This window comes from Phocoena sinus, chromosome 9, assembly GCF_008692025.1.
Source record: "Phocoena sinus isolate mPhoSin1 chromosome 9, mPhoSin1.pri, whole genome shotgun sequence".
NCBI classification, from domain to species: domain Eukaryota; kingdom Metazoa; phylum Chordata; class Mammalia; order Artiodactyla; family Phocoenidae; genus Phocoena; species Phocoena sinus.
In genome coordinates, this window is record NC_045771.1 from 22,422,125 (window position 1) to 22,445,997 (window position 23,873).

General features: G+C 40.6%; 1 protein-coding gene across 1 annotated transcript in view; it reads right to left on the bottom strand.

The window, feature by feature from the left end:
• CPA2 (carboxypeptidase A2) overlaps nucleotides 1–23,873 on the bottom strand; it is a 48,747-nt gene that overhangs the window by 10,536 nt on the left and 14,338 nt on the right. Inside the window, 10 exon segments of the mRNA XM_032642561.1 lie at nucleotides 1,059–1,085; nucleotides 1,087–1,113; nucleotides 1,115–1,152; nucleotides 2,875–2,973; nucleotides 4,826–4,881; nucleotides 4,884–4,926; nucleotides 7,352–7,480; nucleotides 8,188–8,269; nucleotides 10,194–10,228; nucleotides 10,230–10,347. Of these exon segments, the coding sequence (XP_032498452.1) occupies nucleotides 1,059–1,085; nucleotides 1,087–1,113; nucleotides 1,115–1,152; nucleotides 2,875–2,973; nucleotides 4,826–4,881; nucleotides 4,884–4,926; nucleotides 7,352–7,480; nucleotides 8,188–8,269; nucleotides 10,194–10,228; nucleotides 10,230–10,259 (566 nt within the window). The 5' untranslated portion in view covers nucleotides 10,260–10,347.

Consider the following 23,873-nt stretch of genomic DNA (forward strand, 5'->3'; position numbering starts at 1 on the left):
TTAGAATTTTGTTAATTTCTCCCACTCCCTCATGGGAAGGCCCTTTTGGAATTGCACTCATTTCCCTTGCCCACAGACTTGACCAGTAGTCCTCACACAGGGTTCTGCTTGGAGCTTCTCGGCCGTCTCACCGAGGCAAGAAGTAAATAAGCCCCCATCTCCTCCAATGAATACCTGCCAAACCATGTTCCGTAGAACCACAGTCCCCTCAAGTGTTAATACAATAACAACAAAAAACAAAAAAATAGTGGGGAGAGCCCGAGGGTCCTGTGATAGAATATTTTGGGAAAATAACAGGGTTAAATTGGCTAATTTACTTCAGAATTTCTAAAGGTTTTTTTTAAATGTTTTAATGTTTTTTATGAAGCTCCAAGAGAGGGATACAGTGGGCAGTATTTCCCAAACTTGACTGTGGAACCCTTTATTCATAGGGTATCTCATGAGATGAGTACTACTATTTCTACAAGTTCCTTCTGAACACGCGTTGAAAAATGCTATCGTAGTCTGCTCTCTTCAAAAATAAACTTGAAGCTCTGATTCATTCTGAATATACATGGGGTCACAGTTGCCATAATGGTGTTCTGTAATGAGATTTTTAAAGAAAAAAAAACTGCATAACTTGTTTTTGTGATATAACAGAGGATTTCTTCTACAGATTGTAAGTAAAATGCCAGATGCATTGTACTGCCTACCTAAATCCTACAGCAATCTAATTGTCAGCAGGTAACATCCGCCTCCTCTTTTCTATCAATCCTACCATCAAAACACAGGGATAATTGGAACAAATCTCCTAGGTGACTCACAGTGAACACTGAACTCTAATAGCCCAGCCTAACAGCTGAAATGGGCTCTGACCAAGGCAATATGGAAAGATATCATGTGTTGGAAAATGAAATGATTGTAAACATCACTATATGCCTCAATTCAGGGCCACTACTGAGAGATGAGGCATTCCATTTAGGGTAAATCAAGAACAGAAAATCACTTTTGTTTTGTTTTGAAGTTCCTACACATCTCCTTAAATTCTTGTTGAAAAGAAAAAGTCCTGGCTTCCTTTGGTTTGAGAGAACACTTAGCCATCAGAGCAGCAGGAAGATGTCCATCATATCCAATCAAAGTGATGGATGGGTCATTTCCATAATCAGAGGCATTCTGAGCAGAGACAACATATATGTCAATCTCACACTCCCCTTTCACCAGGGAACAGAGGAGAGAATATTAAGGCAATGTGTTTTTTCCAAACATAAACTAACACTGCTGGTCAGTGAGAGTCTTCCAGGACTACAGCCCAATCTCCTATTAACGTGTTTAATATGCCAGTGTCGATACTTTTATTTCCAATCAGAATAATTTACTTATATTAAATAAAAATCAGGTATCACTTATCCATTATCTCTCAAAAGCAGAATTCTTCCAATTAATTTTAGTGAGGCATTTTGCAATGGTGGGCAACTGTGTTTGTGGCTCAGGGGGATCTATGAACCAAAGAAATCTTTTCAGTTTCCTTAATCACCACACAGGCTATACCTTCTCAAAAGTACTCACGACCAACATCAGATTACTTAATTATGCAGAGACTTCTCTAAAGACCCAGAGAACCAGTTAAATTCCATTTGGGGAATTACATTTCTACTTGTGATCAATTGCAGTAGAGTTGAGGTTTCTGCTGGATTAAAATTTATTCATTTCCTGTGCTCAGCCATCCTAAGGCATTATTATTCAACTGTTAAATATCCATTTCATAATACCCTAAAGGTAACTGCATTTTAATTGAAGGGAAAAATGTATCAGCCGGTATGCACGTGGCTGCACATGCTTGAATGATCTGATGTGGATTGATTTCCTTTGCTCATGAATTAACATTGTGATTTATAGCATGTCATTTTTGAATTACTTAAGAAATACCAGACTAGGTCACACCCAGCACGGTGTCCTGACTCTAATTCCAATGAACATGTGGAAGAGACATATCGCTACACCCTAACTTTAAGTGAGATTTGGAAATTTTTCAGAACAACCCAAAAACCTTCAATGAGTTCGTTCCACTTTGTATCTGTAGGTCAAAGTAAACTCTTCTAGCCCATTTATATTCTCTATCTAAGCTCCTTTTGTGATTTTATAGATCTCTAATACATTGTGCCACAGCCCTAGGAGCTCCAGGCAGCAAAGCAATGTTCTCTAATCTGTTCTTATGCTGAATCTGACTCTTGGTGTCCTTACTTGCCACCCTCTTAATCTCTTTTAGCTCACTATCTTTTTTTTTTTATTTATTTCATTTATTATTTTTGCCTGCATTGAGTCTTCGTTGCTGTGCATGGGCTTTCTCTAGTTGCGGCGAGCAGGGGCTACTCTTCGTTGCAGTGCACGGGCTTCTTATTGCAGTGCACGGGCTTCTTATTGCAGTGGCTTCTCTTGTTGCAGAGCACGGGCTCCAGACACGCGGGCTTTAGTAGTTGTGGTACGCAGGCTCAGTAGTTGTGCCTTGCGGGCTCTAGAGCACACGCTCAGTAGTTGTGGTGCGCGGGCTTAGTTGCTCCACGGCATGTGGGATCTTCCCAGGCCAGGGATTGAACCCGTGTCCCTGAACTAGCAGGTGGATTCTTAATGACTGCGCCACCAAGGAAGCCCATAGCTCTCACTATCTTTTAACAGAGCACGCAGTGGCCAGCAGGTTGGGGGAGTACGGAGGTACATGGCAGGGTGCTGGGTGGAGCAATACCAAATTATGTTTGAATGGGTCTGTTTCCTGACTGTGTGACAAGAGAAGGACTTGGGATGAGAGCGTCAGCCATAGGACCACAGGGATTGCTGTGAGGTTAGGTGGGGCCTGACCCCAGAAAGACAAAATAAATGGGGAATTTGGAGCAAAATGACCTTATTTGCAGTTCACAGTGCAGTAACTTGTGTAACCTACTCACCGGCATGGATCCCAGCCTCTAGCCAGATAGCCAGCTTGTCTCCTCCTGTGCTGAACTGCAAAACAAGCGTGGAAATGTGAATGGCTCCACCACCACACACCCCTTGTCTGTTCCTCTTTCTGTACTTGATGTGGTTGAGAAGGAGGAGGTGTAGACAGTGATGCTGTCAATTAACTTTTCATTTAACGTAGGGTTTTTTTGTCCCTTTCCTTTAATATAAACTTAAATACAGGCTAACAAGAAGGGCATCATTTGATATTTGTAAAAAATCATTGCAGGTAACGTGATGACATGAAAATATGTTCATCATATGCCATAAATTTTTAAAAATAGATTACCAAATAGTATGATACCATTTTTATTTCTTAAAAGGCTAGCTCATGTGTATGTATATATATGTACACACACAAACATAGGAGAAAAAGGGAGGGGGAAAAGAAAGGAAAAAATAGAAAGATATACAACAAAATGTTAATAGCTATCAATCCCATAGTTGTGAAATTAGTAAAATAGGGATGTTTTTCATTTTTTGTTTCTCTGTTCTCCATTTTTTGCAACGATTGTGTTATTTTTGTAATAAAAATGCTTGTGGTAATCTTTTGAGTCCTTCATAAAAACAGGATGGTAGGGTCTGGAAGTCCTTTCCAGAGTTTAAATTTTATGATCTGAGGGACTCAGTTTTATTTGGAACAGTGGCTTTGCCAATTGAATCAGTAAATGGGGAGGAAAAGATTATTTTTGCACCATCAACTTCTATCTTCCTGCAGCATTCTAAACATCACAGATAAGGTAAATGAGAAATGTAAATCCCTGCTAAAAATTACTTTTCAAGCGTTTTGAGAGTTTTAGTTTAAAGTGTTTCATGCTTTTTCCTCCAAAGAGCTCACATAGGGAACTTTGGAAAACAAATAACATTCTCAACCACGAACCACCGAGACACCGGGGAGAAGGAAAGTCCAGGAAAATCCAAGGGGGAGGAGAATCTGGGGTTTCCTGACCCAACTGTAGGAGAAACAGGGAAAAGGAAATCAAAAGAAAAGAAGGTAGTAAGTATGAGCAAATGTGCCGCGGTGTCATAAAGTAGGCAAACCACTCCTTCCAGGCCTGCTTCCGGAGAACCGCTCTGGAGAAATCCATCTGTCCCAGTGAGTCCGTTGGTCCTCAGCCATAACGTTTCCAAATTTAGCAGGGAGTTGTGACATTATCTTCCCCCCTACCCTTAACAAACTCTTTCTAGGAAATCTGGGGAAATACTTTTCACTCTTTTGCAAGGCAAGGTGAAAAAGCTTGAAATTATCAGCACTAACTGTTGTCAGCGTGTACAGGTTGAAGTAAAACCATAACCTTTTTCCGGCTAGCAAGTAAAAACTGCCTGCGTTTCAGGGCATTTGCCTTTGCCATTTGGTTGCCCATCATTCTGCACACCACAAGAACTGTTTTGGTTTTAAATGAGGCTCCAGCAAGTACCTGGAACTTTTATCTCTTTTTCTTTTTTTTTTAAAAAACAAAAACGAAAGAAACGAGTAAAAGAAAAACAAGGCACAGCACGGCTACCTTGATTAATTACAGAATACCTCCCCCTTCCCAGCTCACCCAGGGGCCCGAACCACCTCCCCCTTCCTCTGTTCCTATTGGTGCATACGCCTGTTTCCCTGAGAGCAAATCTATCAAGAGGAGAACATTAATTCACTCCTGCAGGCCTGCGTCAGCTCGCGCAATAAAAAGAAGAAGAAAGGGAGGTGGGGGAAGCAGGGAGGGGGATAGTCAAAACCAGCAAGGACTGGTTAGGAGGAGAGGAAAAAAAAAAAAAAACACAGCTCTGCAGGCAGAGACTGTACTGACGGCCCGCCTGAAGACTGGGATTCTAGAAGCATCGAGAGGAAAAAATCATCACTGCACCTGTGTACCTTGAGCTCGTTCATGGGTCGGTTTTTGAAAGAATAGACAATGTTCATTTTGCTCATAGACCAGGGTGCTCAGCAACGAGGTTATCCATTTCTCAGGAAATCTGAAATGTTTAAGATGAAGAAATACACATTTGCAAATGAATAATCTGGTGCATCCATTAGTGACTTTTCTCTCTCCTCCATTTCCATTCCCTCAGGGAATGGAGAGGGCCACGCGGCAGATGCTGTGGGACTGGGGACGCTGGAATCAAAGCTAAGAGATGATGAGTCACTGGGCATCCGTAGGGGCTGGGAAAAGGGAAGCCATTTTGTGGCAGCGAAGCCGGCTCTTTCCAGTTTTGTGCTTCAAACAAAATAGCACTGCTTTGGTTTCCCTGTGGCTTGCCTCAAGCCAGCTCTGAGGTGGAACTTCCCCAGCCAGAAAGCATCTTCCCCTCGCTAGCAGAGGAACACAAATGGTAGTGGCACCAAAAAAAGAAAGGTGGATTTAGAAGCAGACGCTGCAAAACGCAGCCGGGTTGGTTCAGGCCGGGGCATCGGGGTGCCTGCCTCAGAGGCACTTCTGCCACAAGCCACTTCGGCTCCTATTTGCAGGGCTGATTGCAATCCTGTACAGCTGGGGCACCCAAACTGTGTCCATTACTGGGATTGAGACATGTCTGGGCATGTCTGGAGAGTGATCGGCATGAAAACGTTTCCTCCAGCTGTTGCCAGCATTTGGTCTCCGTAGGACGTGGACAGCAATTTGTGAGGCCAGGCAAAGGAGGGAGCGCATTCTGTTTCGGCTACTCCCTTTTCTCCCTCACTCTCTGTACTGGTCCACAGTCCGTACTCTGAAACCCTTTAGGGACCATACATATTTCAAATTAAGATTTGTGTGTGTGTGTGTGTGTGTGTGTGCAATTTTAAAAAGAAAAATACATTTTACACATGTGGCAGTGCTCCATACTCAAGCACATTAATATTTCTGGCAGTAAAATAAGTGAGTAGCAAGTCAGTTCAGGTCAGATTTTGCCCCTAAATGAGTTTAGTTCAGGTCAGGGTTTGCCACCAAATAAATGCAGGGGGAAAATTGTTTTCTAAGTTCTCTGCATTTTAGAATTGCTGATTTAGGGAATCAGCACCTACCAGACAATCTCCTCTCTGGCTCTTTCCTGCTCCTCCACCTCTCTCCTTAACCCCCAACCCCCATCTCCTCATCCCCTCCCCCACCCTCCCAAATCAGTTAGTGCAAGCAGACACCTGTACCCCCCAAGAAAAGCTATGTGTCACAAAGAGGCAGATGTAGCACTGTCCAGGTGATTCAGGTGAAGGAAGGGGCATTCTTCACACCAACAAAACTCAGGAAAGATAGCAGAGAAATTGCACAAGACTTTGCTGCCATGAGGTCTAGGAGAATTTGGCAGGTTGGGAGACTCCACCGTTGGCTGGAAGTCAGTGGTATCAAGTTTCCCCTGATTCCATCATCAGTGGTAGCCATAAAGTACAGCTCTCAGATGGCTTGTGGGTGGTACAGGTCAGAAATCAGCCAGGGGACCTCGAGGAGAGAGTGTGAGCATTAGAGGCTGTCTTGTGCTCACTTAAGCCACTCCTGGACACTTCTAAATAATGCAGTGGCTGCTGGGATGGGCAGGTGGGCTTCAGGTCCTAACTTAAGGCAGTGACACTGATACTGGCTGTGAAATCCTAGGGAAATTTGGAGAAGTTAGGAAATAATATGAGAATAATTTCCATTAAATCACCAAGTGGAAGTATAGGCCTTGTTATCAGAGGAAAGCATGGCCCATTTCTCTGATGTTCATTTTGAAACACCTACCTCTTCCAAGGTATAGATAAGCCTCAAAGTTCAAAGTTGAAGTTAACATTCTGTTCTCTTCTCTAACATTTCTTCATTCTCCTTGTCCAAGAGAACCTAAGATAAATCAGTCACACCTACGATTAGTTTATAGCAATACATTTGAATCTACAGTTGTGAGGGAAGTGGTGACATTCAGGCCCCAATCCCAAGCATTCTTCTTTCTGTCCTATAGGCTTTGGGGTCATGCCTTTCCCTTATTCTGGCAGCATCCTGAAAGGGGATGGGGCATTAATGAGACTTCGGGCCAGACAGATGCTGCAAATACAGGATGACAGTCAGTCCTGTGGCTGTGTTATGGCTCATTCTCCCTTTCTGGGAACCCAGGGTCAGAGGTAACCTCCAATTAAAAAGTAAATGAGTAACAACTTATATTTGCCTACTTTGACTCACACTCTTCAGTTTGCCCTTTGTATTTCATACCAGAGACTCTTTTTTGCCCTTTCCATTACATTTTTTTATTACCATATCCACTTGTACCAAATGCAAAAAAGAGAGGGATAGAACCTTCCTACCCACTGCAGGGGTAGTCCAGACTTCAGGAAGGCCCTAGTGGTACCCACAGGTCCCTTCCCTGGCAGAGGGTACCCCAAGATAAAAAAGGATGGACCTTCAGTTCATATGGACCAGCAAGCCTCTGGAAGAGTGGGCTGTGGGATAATTACTTGAACGTCTTCAATCACAATGGAATAAGCAATTCCCTCGGACTTTAAGGAAACTTCGACTGCCTGGATGCTGACAAAGGGAACTCAGACATGGACTGTCTCTCCTGGGATGGTGGGTGATTTCCAGAAATCAAGCTGAAAGGGATAAAAGGCCAAGGCAATGACTGGGTCATTCCAGGGAAATGGACAGCTCAGCGTGGATAGATTTCAAGAAATCAATTCGTTATCTATTTTACCTCAAGCCTCCAAGACTAGAATCGTTGTGGAATTGCTATGATGTTGCAAGAAGTGTTTTTAAATGTCCAAGCATCAGCATATGTGTTATATGGTTTTCCCCCCATATGGTTAAATATTAAAACTGGAAGAAGGTAAAGATTATTTAAAACTATGGCAGTTTTTTTAACAGTTGACATTCAGGTGATCCAAATCATTTCATAACAGAATACTAATACTATAAATTATTTAGGAGGGAAATAATGCATTAAAGCTATTCAATAATTTTTCAAAATAACTTTCACATTTGATTTCTCTTTTTGTTCTTACAAAACATCTGTGAGATAGAAGAATGGTATATTTATCCTCATTATACTGAATGGGAGAGAAGTCAGTATGACATTGGGCAAGTCACTTACCTTCTCTGAGATGCAGAAGGTAGATGACTTGTCCAATGTCATACAGTTGGGACTACAGCCCAGGAGTTCTGGATCCCAGCTCCATGAGTGAGCATTCCATACTTCTCATCAGAGAAGACAAGATACAATCCAAAGTAAGAGATCTTAGTCATCATGTCTAACTGTGGAGTATTCACTCTGGGAAACAGAAGCCCCCTCCAGGACAGATACCTGAAGATGTTCTTCAGCCTCCAATTCCACCAGAGTTTTTATTTGTTCTTCATTCCTTGATGTGATCTCAAGAACTTGGTCTCTAAAAAATATTACCCACAGACATGACCTTAAAAACAAAACCTAGACACTGTTTCCTGTTGCTTTCTGCTCCTGTTAGTCTCCGCACATAAGAGGTTAATGCAGCAGTCAGTAATCTCTTTGACAATCAAGAAATTAATAAATAGTATACTGACCCACATCCCCAGAATGAGGAGTTGATAGAATGGCTTTACTTCCCCCAAGGAAATGTTATCTAAATAATAATTAAGAGCTGTACCTAATCCTAGCAGGAACTTTGCCAGTAAAGTTACCTTTCCTTTAGCTAATGATTATCAAGTAACACCTGCTGCTCATAAAGCATCGGCTTTTAAAACTTGTCTGTTCCTGTTTTTCAGAAATAAGTTTTTAAAAGGTAGAATAATTAATTTGGTGATTATAAGTGCTCAAAAGAGGAATCAGATTTACATCTGGGTAGACCTAGGGTGTTTTTGTTGTTAACTGAAATGTATCAGAGTTCCATCTCCAAACCCCATTCATGTGGCCCAAACTTGGGGTATTGCTAGGGACAATTGAAACCCAGACAAATCATGGTGTGTGTGTGTATGTGTCTCTCTCTCTACACACACACACACACGCACACACACAATGAGTAATAAAGGATATCAAGGAGTCCTTGGCAGCAAAGAGAAGTTGCAAAACAAGCAAACAAATATCCTTTAAAAAAAGTTCAGTAGTAGAGCTGGATTTCTTATAGCCCTTTCTTGGTGACAGAGGTTTTTCCTCTCTCCCTTTCTTTGAGTAGGCTGACTTCCTGAATCACCACCCTGCCCATTTATGCAGTGGGGAAGGGATTGGTACAAAGAGCCATAATAAGGGACCAGAACCCAGACCCTCTGAAATCAAGTATCACCCAATTTCCAGTGAACTCCAGTGGAATATATAAGTGATAGAATGTGAGCTCTTCAAGTCTCTTCTGCCTCCCAGTATCCATTGGCCATAGATGGTCTGAAAAATCTTCCATTTGAGTCTCATTCCTTTTGGTTAATGTATAGACTCCCAGGAGTCCTCCTTTAAAATGGGAAGGAACTAGGAAAAGTAATACATCGGGCTAATATTTCCTGGTGTGTGTTCTAAGAAATAACAGCCCTTTGAGTTGTTCAGCATAAATAAATAAATAAATAAATAAATAAATAAATAAATGTGGGGAGGAGTTTGAGGATCAAAAAAAGGATAGTTGCAGCAACCCAGATCCCCTCTTATAGGTTTACAATATACACTAATTTAGTAAAAGTTCCTAGAAATTCTATAGTTTGTTTAACTCTCTGATTCCCAAATTTATTTGCTCATCCACTTTTTTGGGCCAAATTTATTTGGCCACTTCATTAGTTCCCTGGAATACTCTTCAAGAAATGCTGTCTAAAGCTCTTCATAGAATCTTGAAACCAAAGTACTTTGGAGCAAAGATGGATCCTACAAAGCCATGAGAGTTGGATTTGGGCTGAAGTCTGCAGCTCTGGTCCTCCCACTTCATGAGGTCCCACTGCCTAGACACTAGATCTGAAGATGGGAGGACTTAAGGTGACATGGAGGATGAAGTCCGGAAAGGTAGGGAGGTGGATGGGAGAGTAACCCAGCACTTACTGAGATGACACAGAGACAAATGACCAAACAGCTTTATTTTCACTGATGTCTGTCATCCCCACATTCTGATCATCAGAGGGGAAAAAGATTAAGGACAGAGACAAATTGGGTGCATGTGCTCTGTTTTCACTTTTTTTTTTCCTTTAAATTCATTCATCTCTTTTTTTATCACTCATTCCTATTATTTCCACTACCCCCTCTCCAAATCTAAAAGAACTCTGAAAATGCTGAACGCTTACACTCATTATTCTGCAACAATCCAGTGAGATATTCTGTGAATCAGGTAAGCAAAATTCAAATAGGCACCAGAAAGCATAACTTACCCCACAGATGTTTCTCCACAGTAGATATGCCCCCAAAAGGACACCAAAAAACAGGATCAATCGCATAGTCAAGGATCTTCCAAGAGTCCAGAATTCAGTGTCACTCCTGAACTTTATTTATAGGGACCACGCCTGAGGCTGACCTGTTGGCAGTCTAAGAACTCAAGTAAATTCCCACATGGTAAAATTCCCACCTTCATGTCAAATTCTCAAGACTGTAGACACCCACCTGTGTGATATCACCAATCCATACATTTTACATTCTTTCAATGAGATAACAAACTGATGGAAAGAGAACAAAATTGCTAGAGCATACCAAGGGCAAATCATGCATTTATGATTTAGAACATAAAGTGCCACTAACTCTGACCAGTGACAGAAGCCAGATTAATAGACCTAGAGGTTAAAGTCTTTCCTGGGTCTCTGACAGAAAAGGGGCACAGCATTTATAGTAATTACTCAGGCATCCTGTCTATCACATTCCATTAGTTGCCTCATTTGTTTATTTTTGTAATGTTTACCCTGAAACACTGCAATCACTTAGTCCATATCTGCTGTATCTCCCTGTAGATATGACCTGTTCCAGTCCTCACACTATATTAAAACAAAACAGAAGGCCTTTTTTTTTTTTTTTGCGATACCCGGGCCTCTCACTGTTGTGGCCTCTCCCGTTACGGAGCACAGGCTCCAGACACAGGCTCAGCGGCCATGGCTCATGGGCCCAGCCGCTCCACGGCACGTGGGATCTTCGCGGACCGGGACACGAACCCGTGTCCCCTGCATCGGCAGGCGGACTCTCAACCACTGTGCCACCAGGGAAGCCCACAGAAGGCCTTTTAGTATTCAATTTTGAACTGTTTCTAAAGTGATCCATCTGCATTTGTACCAAATTGATGTCCCTGTTTCTGTGCTTTTTCCCAAAATGAAAATATCTTTCTAATTATGACAATGAAATTGCTTGTTACAGAAAGTTTGGATCAAAAGGAAGTGTTTTATTTAATCACCAATAATTCCTCCACCCAAAGAAAACCATTTGGAGTATATCTTTCCAAACTTCTTTCAATGTTTTAGAGCTTTTTCTTAAACAAAGATTAGACCATAACATATATTCTGATTTTTAAACAAAGGTTTTTTTAAACAAAGGCAACCTTTCCTTGTCTATAAACATACATCTACATTGATCTGACTCTGCTCTTCATTGCAAAAGGAGAAGATACACCATTCTATTTTTAGGATTCATATTTTTATTATATTTTAGTCTTCACACACACTATATTCAGCCTAGCAAGTATCAACCAACAGACACAAGGAAATTTTCATCTGTCCTCTTGTAACCGAAAGTGGGGTCCAGCTGCTCGCTGCTCAAAAGCCAATAAAGAGGCCAGGTTTATGGAAAGGAAAGTTTGCTTTATTTTGGATGCCTACAACTGTTGGGGGAGTGAGGGAAGGGCAGACATCTGTCCAAAGGCCTACTCCGACAATCAGGGGGCAAGAGATTTTATAGGCAGAGAGAGGGGTCTGCATGCAGAAACAGCACAGTCAGCTCTGACCGTCATCTTGAAATTGGTCATGAGGTGGTCTGACCAGCATCATCTTGATTGTTTCAAGTATAGTTGGTCTTCAGTTCCAGGGTCTGTTTGTTCCCATTTCCTTGAGGCCAATTCTTGGAATCGTGGCAGCTTATGTCATGGCTACAGCCTGGTCATCACGTAGTTAACTTCTTCCACCTGGCGGGGGTTTCAGTATCTATAAGACAGCTCACAGGATAGGGCTCAGGATATTATCTATAGCCCTTGAGAAAGAACTAAAGGTCCTTGACTATGCTTAATGACTAAACTACTATTATTTGGTCTCCTTTGACTATTTTCCTTTGTTCCTGCATGTTCTCACTTCTCTGATTAAACTTATTTTTTGGCTAAAGTTTTTCCACAGACAAAAGGCAGGCAGAGGACCGGGGGGACAAAGACCAAAGGGTCCTGCTCCGTTTCACTCAGTGTCAAATTCTTTATCTGCACACGCTCTAAATCCCTGGGTTAGAATTTTCAAGTACCTACTTTACGGGTGTTTCTGGTTTTTTCATTCTCTTGGGTGTTGGGGAGAAGAAAGAAACCAAGAGGCAGAGACCATAATTCATCCTCATGTCCCCAGCACCTATCAAGTAGACAGTAGTCATATGAATTGAAATTAACATACTTCTGGAGAGGGCCTGTGCACAAAGACCCAACACAGCCAAAAATAAATAAATAAAATAATTTTTTAGAAAAAAGAAAGAAAGAAATTAAGGTACTTGCAGAATCAGTAAAAGCTTCTCGGAAAAGACAGGCAGATAGGATTTGCTGAGGAGAGTGTAGATTTCTGGTGGTTTGGAAACATGAGAAAGGTAGAGAACTGGGGGAAAATGGTACACGATAGAGTTGGGAGGAAATTCGCCCCACTGGGGCAGACCTGACCCTGGGCATGGTGGAGAAGGTAGAATATGAAAAGAAGATACGAGAAGGTGATAGAGGGCCTCACAGTTCAAGCAGAAGACTTTACACCTGATGAAAGGAGCAAATGTAGAGCCTCAGAAGGTTTCTGAGCTGGTAAGTGACTGCAGTCTTGAGAATGGTGAATCATGCACAACCGATGCTTTAAGCAGGAAGCCAAGCAAGGAGCTTCCTGGAGAAATCCAGATTTTTAAACGATGCATCTGGGCTGGATGGTGGCTGGGAATGCATGAGAAGGGCTCCAAGAGGCATTTCAGTGGAAGAATCAGAGTCCCTGGTAAGTGACTGGTACCTGACTGGGCATAGGAGAAGTCAGGAAAAGGGTATATACCAGTGGGTTGGAAAGGAGGGGCAGATAGCCACCTCCACAGCAGCCTCTGAGCATTTCCTCACCCAATTGTCACAGTGTGTGAAGTTCCACTGTAGGAATTTGTTTTATCTCCCTTACAATATGCTTTCAAAGAGGAATTTTTGCTGAGAGTTACTACCCAACGAGTTGAGTTCACTGTAAGTGTTAGGGACATGACAGCTCTCTTCTCTTCCTGAAAAAGATAGTGGGGATGAGCCTAGAGCCACATTGGGGATCCAACTGAAGCTTAGACCCCTTGCTCCTGAACCTCGGGCATTCCAAAAATGAGTGAGGACTCAAGGATGATGCCTGAGATGAACAAAATGAACATTTCCTGGAATGGATGAAATCAGTAATTTTTTTTAATGAATAGAAGAAGTTGGAGGAGGAGAAAGCACAAGCCTTAGTAGGAAGCTGTAGGGAAAACTCCAGAAATCACTTGTTTCTCTCTGCTACTGACAATATAAACAGATGCTTATCAGAAAAGAGTATCATCCTTTCTACTGCCTCATCATTCTGAAAGCTGGATAAAATGTTCTTTTAGATAGCTATATCGAGATATACATGACATACAATAAACTGCATATACTTAAAATATGCCATCTGAAAAGCTTTGACATATGTATATACCCATGAAACCATCACCACAATCCACATCATGAACCTATCCATCAACTGCAATAAAATCTGTTTTTGAGACTCACTGAGAAATCTCCAGATGGAAAGAAACCACTGAAGACCCCTTGCTTTGCAGATGAGGAAATGAGGCCCCAAAAGGGGAAGTGACTTACACAAATCCCCAGGAGTGATCAGGGGTAGAGCAGGCATCCTCAGACCCTGGGTCACTGCTCCAATACTCTTGGCTGTCCAGTCATCCAAGGTATTTCCACTCAGTTCTAGGAAGAGACCATTTTAGACCAAACACCTCTTTATCAACCTATCCCTGGGGAATCTGTAATTCAGAAAGAGAAAGATGATAGCTGTCTTTAGAAAAGTGCTCTTGGGACTTCCCTGGTGGCGCAGTGGTTAAGAATCCACCTGCCAATGCAGGGGACACAGGTTCAAGCCCTGGTCCGGGAAGATCCTACATGCTGAGGAGCAACTAAGCCCATGCATCACAGCTACTGAGCCTGTGCTCTAGAGCCCACGAGCCACAACTGCTGAGGCCGTGTGCCACAACTACTAAGCCCACGTGCCACAACTACTTAAGCCCACGCGCCTAGAGCCCATGGTCCATGACAAGAGAAGCCACTGCAATGAGAAGCCCACGCACAGCAACAAAGAGTAGCCCCTGCTTGCTGCAACTAAAGAAAGCCCACCCACAGCAATGTAGACCCAACACAGCCATAAATAAATAAATAAATAAATAATTTTTAATGATGTATAAGAATACGAAGAATATGTTGTTTACAGAATATTAAGGTGGTTTTTTTTTTTGAATCCACTTACAAAGCAAAACATGCATTCAAAATAATGAATAGGAAGGAAATACACCAAAAATTCAAACGAGTGATTTGGCTATACACTTCTGTGTGGTTAACAGTAACTTTAATTTTCTTCAATTTGCTTATAATTTACATAAAAATAAAGAAAGAAAAGACCAAACCTCCCTCTAAGGTGGGATGGGAAACCACAGGTCCTGGCATCTTTCCTTATACCTTGGTCCCAACTGGGTTTGGCATCCTTCCTGATGCTGTGCTTTGTAGCCTTGGCTTTCCTTTTGGTCTGTGAGTTCCTGATTTGGGTTCACCTTAATACTTCATTTTCCCACCTACCCATACCTCGGGGCTCCTCAAAGCTCACGACCCTGGTGGTTCTCTGCTGCCCTCACCTGCCACCAGCAATCACCGTGTTAATCCAGTGGGACCCAGTTTACACTGGGCCCTGGCCTTCTTCCAAAGACAGCCTCTATGCTTGCTTAGGTCTAAAAGTCCATTACACAAATTCTTGTTTCTATTAAGTCAGTTGGGAAGAACAAATAGAATTCATAGATCATTTGCTGTTTGCAACACCAAGCTCAAAAAAACTCCAGTACAATAACTATTTGTCCTTCCTCAGCTGGAAGATAACCACCCAACACCATATTGTGAAGATCTGTCTTCTCATCCTTCTCTGTCTGCATCAGGTTCCCATTTATGATCACCCCAGCTCAGCTTCCATGAATGGATCCCTCATTTATGGAATACCTACTATGTGACAGGCACTGTTAAGTTGTAGGACTCCAAAGATGAATAAGATTTTATCAGTCAAGAGCTCAATGTCTAGACTAGCACTGTCCAACAGAACTTTCTGCAGTGATGGAAATGTTCTATATCTGCACTGTTTCAAGAATGTAGCCACCAGCCACATGCGGCTATTGACCACTTGAAATATGACTAGTGTGACTGGGGAATTGAATTTTTAAAATTAATTTTAACTCAAATTTAAAAACTGAAGCAGTGTAAAATATTCTTCCTTTAAAAACAATGTAATGTTTTGGTAGGACATTTTAACTGTTGAAATTTAGCATCCAAATTGAGATATACTGCAAGTATAAAAATACACACTAGATTTCAAAGACTTAGTATGAAAATTAGAATGTAAAACATGTCATTAATAATTTTTATATTCATTACACGTCAAAATGATAGTATTTTAGATATATTGGGTTAATAAATTATATTATTAAAATTAATTGCACCTGTTTCCTTTTACTTTTTTAAATGTAGTTATTAGATAATTTAAAATGACACATGTGGCTTGCATTAAATTTCTATTGGATAGCACTGATCTAGAGAAAAAAAAGTGATATCTAAATAAATAGTCTTCAACTAAAATACATTATACATTCCTGGAAATGTATACAAAAGTCTAATGCATAAAAGTTAAACAATAGATTTACCTGATATAACAGGGTGGGGTAGTTAATTCTTAAGAGCTAAAATATATTATAAAATTCCTAATTTCAATATGCATTAAATAATAGTCCTTTATTCCAATTGCAAAAATAATTCATGTTGCTCATTAAGAATTGACACATTACAGAAATAACTCAGAAAGTTAAGGTATCCCTAGAGATAATTAACAGTTTGAGCTATATAAAAACATACTGTTATTATTGGTTACTTTTGTAAGTGTGAGATGATACTATATTTGGGCGAGAGCTAAATTATATTCCATGATATGGATATATTATAATTTATTTAACCAATCCCTTGTATATGACATCCAATTTTTCACTATTTCAAAGCATATTATAAGGAACACTCCTATATTGCCTTTGTATACTTTTAACATATTTTTCTGCTTCTAAAATAATATTCTCATAGTAAAAACATTCAAATATTGCTGAAAATTATAGCAAAAATATGAATACCTCTCATGTTGCCCCCTGCCCTGTCCCAATCTGTATCTCTGATGATTATTACCAGTTGGGTATATACATCTTATCAGAAATTTTTTTTCTGTGTATATATTAATCAGCTTATTTTTTTCTTTTCCAAAATTTTAGACAGACTATACATACTGTCGAACTTACTTTTTAACTTAAACATATATTTAGTAAGCAACAAGGATATACTGTATAGCACAGGCAATTATACCCATTATGTTGTAATAACTTATAATGGAGTATAATCTGCAAAAATACTGAATCACTATGCTGTACATATGAAACAAACACAATATTGTAAATCAATTATACTTCAATTAAAAAATGAGAAAAAAACACATAAATTTGCACACACACAAAGGCGAAATCATTATTTTTCTCAATTCATAAGGAATATCAAGGGTTGAAACGTCAGAGCGCAGGCTTGGCCTTTATAAGTCCCTGGGCTTAGTGTCCAATCTAGCCTCAGACATAAGTTCTAAAGGTTTCACTAAAACAAATACTTGCTACATTTACTTTTCCACACTTATTCCTATCATATGTGGAGAAGACCAGGCTCAGGGGAGATGCCATATATGCTCAAACAAAACATGCAGTGTTGTGGGCTATTTCCCCTGAGAAAATCCAAATCCAAAAAGATGTGTTTTTAATTTTTTGGCTAAGCTCTCATCTATATTCTCTTGATGAAATTGTCAAACGATGGTAATAGGTATGTAATTTTTAAAGCTGTAGAATTTAGCGGTTGCTTCATTTGTATATAAAGTTTACAGAATCAAAAATTTTAAAAAGATGACACTGACATTACTTGCAATTAGAAATTTCCTTTCAAGATCTTCATCAAGATTTTTTTTTAAATGTCAAGAAACTTTTTTTCGAAGAATAAAAAACCTCCTGATTTGCTAAAAAAAATTATTACTTGGGCAAAGGGGGCCAAAAGGTAAAAAGAAAAAAACTATAGTTGACGTAAAAGAGACAGAAATTTTGAATCATATTCAAAATTTAATGAATTAAGTAAGTAAAAGAGTGGATTGCTGGGGCAGAGGGTAACTCTTATGTTTAACTTTTTTAGGATCTGCTAAATTGTTTTCCCAAGTGAGTGCCAAACGTTTTTATAGGCGTTTTGGAAAACACAGAAGTGAAGATAACCCCTCATTCCAAAGAGCTTACAATTTACAGTAGATGGAGAGATGCAATTAACATGTATACATTAAAAGTATAATTATAATATAGTTTATAATTCAGAGCCAAACCATGCAACTCTAAATTAAAAGTGGATCTACACACAGTCATACATTTTTAGAGCTGGAAAGGAAAAGAAATATATATACATTCTATATATATATATAGGGCTTCCCTGGTGGCGCAGTGGTTGAGAGTCCGCCTGCCGATGCAGGGGACACGGGTTCGTGCCCCGGTCCGGGAAGATCCCACATGCCGCGGAGCGGCTGGGCCCGTGGGCCATGGCTGCTGAGCCTGCACGTCCGGAGCCTGTGCTCCACAACGGGAGAGGCCACAACAGTGAGAGGCCCGCATACCGCAAAAAAAAAATAAATAAATAAATAAATATATATATATATATAATTTGGACACCTTTCCGTGTCCGTACATATACTTAGGTTACCAATAAATGCTCATTGATAAGAAACTCATTCAACAAATTATGATAGAGCTATACAATGGAATACTATGCAACCATTAAAAAGATATGATATAGGTCTTTATGAACTTACATTGAATGATGTCAAAGTATATTTATAAGCAAAAAAGGCAAGTTGTTGAATAGTGTATATTAATTTTTTTTTTTTGGCCGCACTGCATGGCATGTGGGATCTTAGTTCCCCGACCAGGGATCAAACCCTCGCCCCCTGCATTGGAAACCTAGAGTCTTAACCGATGGACCACCAGGGAAGTCCCAATGTTCCCCTTATCTTTGGTTGGTGTGGATTTGTTCTGTTTAACCAGTTGACAATTAGAAGACACTAGGATTTTTCTAATTTTTCATCATTTGAAACAATATAAATACTAGGTAAATCTTTGTGTATATCCATGATGATCTCCTTAGAATAAATTCCTAGAAGTAGAATAGTAGGTGAGAGGGTCATATCTGTAAGTTTTTGGATTTGAATTGCTAAATCCTTCTCTTGAAGGTTCTAACAGTGTACACTCTTCCACTAGTGCCCAGGTTTCTGGATTTTATTTGTACTGTGCTTGGAAAAGTCTTCCCTACTTGAGATTAGGATACTTTCTACTAGTGCATTTTTCTAGTACTTTTATGGTTTCCTTGTTTTATCTTTCAATTTTGTTCCATCTGGAATTAATTTTTATATAAGGAATTAGTTCACATCACCTTTCAGATATATTCTTCAGGAATATATTTTCCAGCATTTTATATGTGTTCTTTAATTTTGATCTTTTTTTTTCTACAAATGAGCAGAGTCAACAGGCTTAAGTCCAAATATGTAATTGATCCTAAAATGCACCCCATCCAGCATGTCTAATGATTTCCAGCTTTGTCTCAAGTGAACTAAATCTATAAAATCCATTCTTCTTATCACTAACATCGACACATTCATTTTTCCATGCATAAATGTCAAGGACTAACTATTCAAATAGATGTACAAACACCAGTGAACAAAGATATTGATGCCATTGAAACTAAACAATACAGTCATCTGAAATGCTCATTCATGAGCTCAAGTACAAAAATCCAAGTTCTGGGGTTTAGGAGTGTCAATGCATAATGTCCAAAAATCCAGTTTTTGAACATCAAACCTAAGAGAGGAAAGATTGGGGGTTCATGATAGCAAGATATGATGGGCTACAACAGGGGTCTCAACTGTGGGAACCCAACTTTCCTGGGAGATCCACAGAAAATGTTAGAGGGGTGATCTTTGAGATTGGTCTTAAAATTGAGGAGTGGTTCAACATTTGAAGAGTCCAACATTTGAAGGTTTGGTGACTGGTGTTTCAGGCAGAGGAATCAAGTGTGGGAAGGTGGCAAGGCTTGGAAGGGGCTTCTTAAAGTCCTGATACCATCTTTCTCCACCCCTCCCAACTTCCCCTCTTCAAAAGGAGGGAAGGATATGATGCCAGACCTACTGATTGATTATTTGACCTCATTCGCAATAAATGTATTACTCCAACCCTGCATATACATTTTATACCTTCTTATCTTTAATTGTGTAATAAAAGGCTTTTCCCTCTTTAAAGGAACTTCAGACAAAAGCAAATCAGGTCAGGAGATTTTACAGATGATAGCCAAATGACCTAATTTAGTCCTTTGTTGGTGTGGTGGCCTGGGGTACCAGGTAGCCTTGGCTTCTCACCCCTAGAATGCCTGTCTTCACCTGCAGAAGGTGATATTCTCCTTTTTGTCAAGGCCTGGACCCTGCCCTCACAAAGGCCACCTTCTTCCCCATCTTTCCAGCTACACTCCCAGCCTCTTTCCCTTCCTCAGTCCAAGCTCCCTACCTCCCACCTAGTCCCAATACACCCAAATCACTATAATACTTTTTAAAGTTTTTTTCAATATTTAAGAACTTAATCCTACTTCCTCTATTCCCTGAGTCCCAAGACTCTGCACATTTAAAATTAATTAAAAGATTTTAATACCAGAATTCCCAGCTTAGCAGCCATCAGTGTATATCCTTGAACCTCCCACTTAACACAGATTTTCTGAAAAGCATGCTGTGTGTTGTATTCTTTTTGTGTGTGTGTGTGTGGTACACGGGCCTCTCACTGTTGTGGCCTCTCCCGTTGCGGAGCACAGGCTCGGGACACGCAGACTCAGTGGCCATGGCTCATGGGCCCAGCCACTTCGTGGCATGTGGGATCTTCCCGGACTGGGGCACGAACCCGTGTCCTCTGCATCGGCAGGCGGACTCTCAACCACTGCGCCACCAGGGAAGCCCTGTGTGTTGTATTCTTTAGGCAGTGCTGGAGCTGTCACAGACCAGCTCACCAGAGCCACTATGCTCATTTCTTCCCAACTCAACGTTCAGTGATGTCACTTTGTTAATGTGAAATAAGCAACAGTGGGAGTATTTATATCACAGAAATCAGCAAGTGCTACAAAATCAGGGCTTTTAACAATCAGAGCCGATTGTTAAACATTTACCAGCACACCACTGTTTTAAGGATTCTTTTGGTTTCCAGTAATAGATATTCACTTGAGTTAGCATAAGCAAAAAGGGGAACTTACTATAAGAGCCAGCGAGTGAAGTGTCATGACGCCTATGAGAGGGTAAACAGATTGGCCTTAGGAATTAACTGGAACGAGGGACTTGAAAACCATCAGAACTTTCCATTGCATCTCTCTGCCCTTCTTTGCTTCATTCTTTTGTTCTTGTTACAACTTGCTTTCCCTGGTTTCCAAATCTATATGAAGGGAAACGTGAAAACCTACTCTGCTCTAAGTCCAGTCACCTCAGGAGACTGATCTCTTTCCTGGTCCCAATTCCAAATTCTCAGGAAGGAACTTTGATTGGAAGAAAGTCTTACTGAAATCAATGACTGGACAGGGTGAAGGGATGGAAACAGGCGGGATCACACTGTAACAACATGCATGAGAATCAGGGAAAAAAAGAGGCTCCTAGAAAAGAAAAGAGATGAGGCAGTCAACCCAAAAAGTCCACGACATTTATAAAGACCTTTTCTCAGCTATTAACAGCTCTCACCATCACCACCACAGGCTCCATCAAAGGAGTACATGTACTTACTTAGTATTTATTTAACGTCTGAGCACCTTATAATAGGCAAAAGGAGCTGCTCTAGAAATTATAGAGGATAAAAGATGATTAAGACTCCATAACGGCTGCAAGTAAAAGAAAAGCCAACTTAAAATGATTAATAAGGGAAATTTTCTTGCCTAACAAAAAGTCCAAAAGTAGGATGATTCCAGAATTTCTTAATTTAGCAGCTCAGGACCCAGACGTTTCCATATTTTCACTTTGATATGTTTAGACTAATGTTCTATGGACACAGGTACCTGTCACAGTTGAAGTCATCAACATCACCCGCCAAATGAAAAGGGACAATTTCGTCCCAGTGCAGGTCTTTTTTAAGACTGAAGAGACTTTTCTCAGAATGCCCCCACCAGCAAACTTCCCTTTCCAGAATTAGATTACATGCCCATGCATGAACCACTCACTGACAAGGGGAATGGCACCACCCTGGTTGCCTTAGACTGACTGGGACCTAATTCCTATAAGGGAAGGAGAACAGTGGAACAAAATGGGGAGCTGGAACAGAAGGAAAACAATTGATGGAGGCTACCACAGACGCTTGCTGCATCTGAAGGGGTGCAATCAAAGAAAAGAGACAAAAAGACTCTGGCCCTAAGTTGCATTTCTCCAAGCGCTTTTGTCTCATTCAACTCTCTGACCTGCCACGTCACTTTTACTAACCCTGGCTGCAGACCCTTCCACTGGGACCTGGTTTTTATCTCCCTGCTTCCCTCTTTTGGTTTACACTAATTAGTAGCAGAGTTGGCTCCCTGCCTGATATTCTCACTGCTAAAGCAAGATTTTGAACACATGAAACTTCATAGTGACAGACAGCCCTAATAAACAAAGACAATTATAGACTACAGGCCCCTGTAATCAGGCAGCTTGAGGGTCTGCCTGTGATAGAGGCCAAGCTCAGAAGATAAAAGATAAGAACTAGAAAACAGTACTGTCTGAGATTATAACATTTTTGTTTTTGTTTTTAAGTATTTCATGCACTTCCTTTTGTTCACTGAGTAGAGATCTGCAGTGAGAAATGTTATGCAAAAGAGGACAAGTATAATTTTTTTTTTGGAATACGTCTTTTTTTTGTCAGCTTCTCTGGGCCTCTCTAATAACTTGCAGTCTCATACAAAAAAGTTCGGTTTTCTATTTCCATCTGTAGCTTTGTGAAATTTAAAGTGCAACTCTTCTTTACAGTAAAAAGTGCCTATAAATGTACACTTCAGTTGGTATTAGATACTAAAAAAAAGAGGAGGGACATTTTCTCCCTTTTGTCTCCTTCACTACCCCTGCATGTTTGTGCCTGATTTGTATTTCCTCTTACCCTCCAATGCACCTCTGTGGCCATATGTTCCTGACAGATAGAGAATATCCAGGTGGCCTGGTACTTGGAAACTTGTCAGATGTTATTCAAAGCAATAAAGAACACATCATACAAGTCTTTGGTATATTGTTACAGGGAAACCCTGTTTAGAATTCACTAATTGGGAATTTGTGATAATTTGAGGAAGGGCTGGCTGAAGTTAACCTTTGTACTATCTATGGAAAAAAAAAAAAGAATTCACTGCAGTTCTGAATAGTGTAAACAAGATTGGAAAGGGAATAATTATCTACTTAAAAGAACCAGTTGTTTTGAAAAGCTTTAGAAGTATCCTTTTACATACAAACAGGGTAATTATGATTTAAACAAAGGCTGGCCTGTTTCTAAGTCTTCTTTGAAATGTCAATTACAAATTACTCTTGTTTATTCACCAAGGCAAAACCCACCCCTGTGTACCAGGCAACAGTTGGTTAGCTTGCTTTCACTTACTCTATTTGAAAATAATAAATCTAAAGTTCTTTTAAAGTTGTATAATTTAATTCAAGCTTTTCACAAATCTAGACAGTTGGTCCATCCTTTAGTCTCTGAGTGACGATTTACTAATTACTAGCATACAACAATCACGAATGCATAGAGTGACACCTGCCTTCACTAACGTGGTGGAATAGCTGGCGAAAACAGAAAATCGACAAAGAAAACTCCTCCAGAGCGGTGGCTCCTATTTTCTATCCTACCGTAGTAAGAAACACATTTTGCATTGATTGCAACTCAGTACACACACACTAAAACAAAAACAATACTTACCTTTATTATGTGCAACACTGTTATTTTCTATTCATTTGTTACTAAATGCTAGTCACCCACTAAATTGATTGCACAGTCTATTAATGGGTCACTGTTTTGAAAACACTACCCTGGAATCTGTTGGGAGATAGTATTCTTTTGTGAGAGAAAGGGATGGTGGTGGTGTCACCAGCAAAGCCCATTAAAAATTCCCAGGAAATAAAAATAGAATCTGGGTAATAAAGTCTAACCTTTTTTTTTCTTTTCCTTTGTGCTTCACCTAGTTTCAGTTGCTCATGGCGTACTGCGCTCAGAGGCCTCGCACGCGGCACTGCAGCCCAGAGCTGCTAGTGCAAAATGGCCGCTTGGACACCTCAGCTCAGTGGGCCGTGTGCAGCAGCTCTGCAAACGGCACTGCAATTCAAGATGGCGGCGGCGGCAGGCCGTGTGCAGAGGCACTGCGCCCAGCACTGCAATCTGGAGCCTTGAGCAGAGCAGCTGTGCCCACCCTGCAAGATCTCTCCCTCCCTCCCTGCTGACAAGATCCCTATACAGCAGCCCTGCCCAGAGCCTGTTGGGAAGAGTGTGGACTCTAGAGCGAGAGGTCACACCTCCCCATTCTTTGATCAAAGAATAAAGCTTTC